Source organism: Aphis gossypii, chromosome 2 (assembly GCF_020184175.1).
Source record: "Aphis gossypii isolate Hap1 chromosome 2, ASM2018417v2, whole genome shotgun sequence".
In the NCBI taxonomy this organism is placed as follows: Eukaryota; Metazoa; Arthropoda; class Insecta; order Hemiptera; family Aphididae; genus Aphis; species Aphis gossypii.
The window spans coordinates 2,991,011-2,995,577 of NC_065531.1; the positions used below are offsets into that span (position 1 = coordinate 2,991,011).

A 4,567-nucleotide genomic window follows, 5' to 3' on the forward strand; every position below is an offset into this window, starting at 1 on the left:
TCTATTAAATGTTCTAGAAAGTCGTTAATGAATTTTTATAATTACATTTATTTAAATGGATGCACGTTTAATTGAATTGAAACATAAATAATTATTCTAAGATTACGCCACACCTGCAAGTGTTATATCCACCTTACAATTATACAGCATAATATATTTTATTTTAAATTAAACCATTTTCTCGGAAATCATTAAAACAGAGTAAACTGACATATTATAAAATTTCGAGAAGATATTGAAGATTTTTTTGATATTTTAATTTTTAAGCAAATTATGATCATTTTAAAATTTAAAAAAACATTACAGTTTTAAAGAGTTCGTACTTTGATTCGTCATTAAAATATCTATAAAAACATTCAAAATTATATAAATGAATTATTTTGAATGAAAAATTTGATATGCTGTACATTAGTAAAACGAAAATATCATGTTGAAATCGTGTGTTTTATTATTATATATATTTTTTAATATTTAAACTTTAAATCTTTAATTTTGTACATAAATAATAACTTGAGACATATTATATGTTTAAATAATTTTAAGAATATCATGTTACAATATGTAACTTTTTATTGGTTAATGGGATATTTTTAAATAATTATTTTCAGCGAACAATGTTTAATTTTAAATATCGACCATTTTTTTTTTTTCATAAACAAACACTAGGTACACGAAGACATTAGTATTAGTACTCAACCATCGAAAGTTTCACTTACAATGTAAATTTTTCAGTGAATTATATTTTTGGCTGTGTATTAACTAGTAAAGCAACTATTATTCTTTAAAGAGTTGGATAACAATAGTATATTAATACAGTTCATGCAATTTATAATAACATATTATATTATATGTAATTTCTAATAGTGTTGTAATATAATAAGTTGTCTATGTGTTTTGTGAACGATTTTTAAAATGTTATAAAAATATTTCCATAGAACTGGATTTTATTAATATGTACAGCACAAAACATAGCGTTCTAGTTGACTACACCATTACACCAATACAATTGTTAGCAACCTATTTAATCGGTTCTAAAAAATTATATAACTTCCTGATTTGTTTTATAAGACTCTATTTCATATTCCTTTCCGGCAATCACAGCACTGAAGTACATTATACAATACACTAATATTACAATAATAATAATGAATGTATTATACATTATTTAACTGGAATATGTTTTAATAACAACGGCAGACGCGGAGTTACGCGGAAAAGGCGCCATGACGACCCGAAACATGTTTAGACGTTTCGCAGAATAACAACAAACGGTAAAATCGTACAGACATTCGTAATATTTATATGTTATTGTTATTATTATTATTATGTGTAAATGAAAATAAACGTATACTTTTATATAGGTAAATAATATTATACATATTATGTCATTGCCGTGTAACAGTGATGATGACTTCGTCGTCCAACCACGTACCGAGTCTGAGCTATTGGAAGCTGAGATGTTTCGTACTGAATACCTTACCGACCACCATACACGGTCGGACTCGTTTTGCGACGGTGATCGGAAAAGTTGCCTGTCGGTACGGGACCAGAGCGTTCTTGGACAGTCCGAGGAACACGCGAAACCTGACGGACGTCCTGAGCGTATTGTTGCAGTCAAAACGGTTCAGGCTGATCGACGTAAGTGCTACTCACATTCACGTTCATATGCATTTATCATATAATAGTTGGTTAAAACTGAAAAACTGCAAAAATATAGTTGTAAGATTTACAGATTTAATGTAAAAAAGAAATGTACGCAATTCGAGTCTGAGTATAACGTCACTCTACGAGCGTTGGCTGTAGTTTCTAGCATTAATATTTAAAATGGTGTCTATTGTCTTAATTTCACCGTTACGATACAAACAGTAATATTTTATTTTATTTTCAAATATCGTGCATAGTATGGATATAAAATACAAATGCACATTTAGACGTATATTTAACTTTTATTTTATTTTTTTATTTGCTTATTTGTTTTATTACAAGCAAATAACCTACACAATATTATTGTATTATAATATTAAACCAATGTCTATGTTTGTAAATCTTCAATGTTGATTTAAAATAATACAACCTATGTATGCCGGTGTCAAACGAATTCCCAATTCCTAGAAGGTAACTGTGTCTTTATTTCTGATTTAATATTTGAACGATTTTTAACACGGCGTTATGTATAGGCAATATAGGTGCAGTTATGTGTACGAGAACAATATTATTATTATTATTGGAATACTACATTAATAACACAATAATATTATTAGTAGGTTTATAATATTAATACAATTTTTAAATAAATAATAATTTTACAATTATTAAGTAATATTTTTATATTCTTAAAAACTATGGCTTAAGTTTTATTATTGAAAGTTGACCTATGCACTCGTTAAAAAATAAATAAAATATTTAAGTTACAAAATGGCGCTAGGTACTAAAAAAGAAATAAAATTCATAATTGGTAATTTATTCTTTAAAAAAAAAACTATAAACAACCTATACATGTTTCACATTGGATGAAGATATTTCAAAAAATTTATTACAGAAGATTTTAAACTTATTGAATAATATAATTTTTAACTAGATTATACTATTATTGTTAACATAGAACATAAAATATAATTAAACATAAATAAATCATTCATCAATCTATCTAGATTAATAAATTAATTAACGTACATTTGGATGGTGCTTATAAACTTAAACAACTGAACCGATAGTCAACAACTTTATGAACATATTTCTTGAGACTCAGGGAGTGTTTTTAACTTTGACATTAAAATATATAGATTGCTTATAGGATAGTTCCTATAGAAATTTAATTCTGACTCACGAAAATTGAATATTGTTTTGTTTATAATAAATTATTATGGTAGAGTTACCATTGATTACAGAAATAAAAAAACTTTATGTAATTTATATGATATTATTATACACAAGTTAGTATATTTTAGACCTAATACGAGTATACTCAAAAAAATACTAGACTAAGTTTTATGAAAATTTCAAAGATTGTTTTTAGAGTAAGTAGAAAAGTTTTGAAATTAGTTTTAAAAATGTTTTAAAATATAGTTGTTCCTTTGACTGATTTCTTATCTCGGTCAAATTAGTTTACTAAGCGAAGTACAACGACGGCAATTTGACTAGACTCTGAACTGATGTACGCTAACATTAAGAAACACCTATTTATCACTATATTTTACTTCTTAAATTTTCCCTAGGTGGACGAGATTTACAGCTAGCTATATATAAACAGAATTTATTGTAATATTAGTATCACGTGATATCATTTATTTTCATTTTAAAAATGTATAGAATTATCATGAACCTTAGACTATGATAAACGCACTTAACCTAACCTAACTCACAAAATTGACCAAAATCGGATGAATACTTTAACCGTTTTACTGTTAAAGTCAATTGATTATATTTTAAATTTCTACTGAAGACGAGAAAAAAACTGATTCTATTAAAACTGAATGGATTCAGTTGTACATTTTATTTAAACGATTCAGAAAACCCAGTCCCGGACCATTGTAGCTAATACTATAAAACGGTTCTCGTCTTTATTTTCTACAATGCCAATGAGCTGTGGTTGAATGAGATTCTACTTTCAAATATATGGCCCTCCATTTTATTATAATATTATAGCAATGTCCAGATTTCATTATTCAACTGACAAAAAAGTATATTGTATTGGTTTATTTTTTTTATTTTATTTTATGTGTATGAGTACAGAGTTGTACAAATCCACCTGCTGCTGTACGTCATGTCAAATGCAGTAAGCCTTCGCGTTCAGATTCTAGACGACCGTCCTCCAAACAACTAGTATGTAAAATGTGCTACCCATCAAATAACAAGTGATTCGCTCGATACACATTATCTTCAGGGTAATCACAAAACATGCGAATTTTGGTCATAAACTTATTGGAATCGGAATAATAGTACAGTTATCCATTATGTACAACAATAATATAAAATATACACATATTAAATGTATTTTTTAAGCTAATAATACAAAAACCATTATAATTTTTAAAGTGAAACATTTTATTTTATACAAATTCATTATATAAATTTCTCGCAAAGAGAATTTATTCAAATATCACTAGTGAAAATTAAACGCAAATATTACAAGTTGTTTTAACGCAACTTTATTTAGCAACGTATATTTTAATTTATAACTGTATTGACGTATAACACGTTGTTTGCATATAAGCAATACAAATTAAAAATAACACATAATATAAACCACTATTGACGGCAATGTTATTTACATTTCATTATTTAATAAATTAAAAATTTTTAGTTTATTATGACGTTTTATTATTATTATTTTGTATTTTAGAATGAATATAATATAGTCTATAATGCGTTAAAATGTATAAAATCAAAAGTGGTAACTATAAATAGTTGTTTATCATGTTATGTTTGTCAAAAGCAAAAAAAAAATATCAAAAAGCTATGAAATATTATGAAACCTTTAGTACAATTATTAATATATTATATATGTGTGTTTTCTTTTAATATCTATATAAAATATAGAAAATTAATTGTATTAAATAGTCAAAGC

At 25.9% G+C, this 4,567-nt stretch overlaps 1 protein-coding gene across 1 annotated transcript; it reads left to right on the plus strand.

The window, feature by feature from the left end:
• The first annotated feature begins 1,340 nt into the window (after nt 1–1,340).
• LOC114123712 (uncharacterized) lies at nt 1,341–4,034 on the plus strand. The gene is made up of 2 exons (XM_027986780.2): nt 1,341–1,638; nt 3,733–4,034. Exons 1-2 carry the CDS (start codon nt 1,405–1,407, stop codon nt 3,856–3,858), a joined length of 360 nt encoding a protein of 119 aa, XP_027842581.2. The 5' UTR covers nt 1,341–1,404; the 3' UTR covers nt 3,859–4,034.
• Nucleotides 4,035–4,567: the final 533 nt, after the last annotated feature.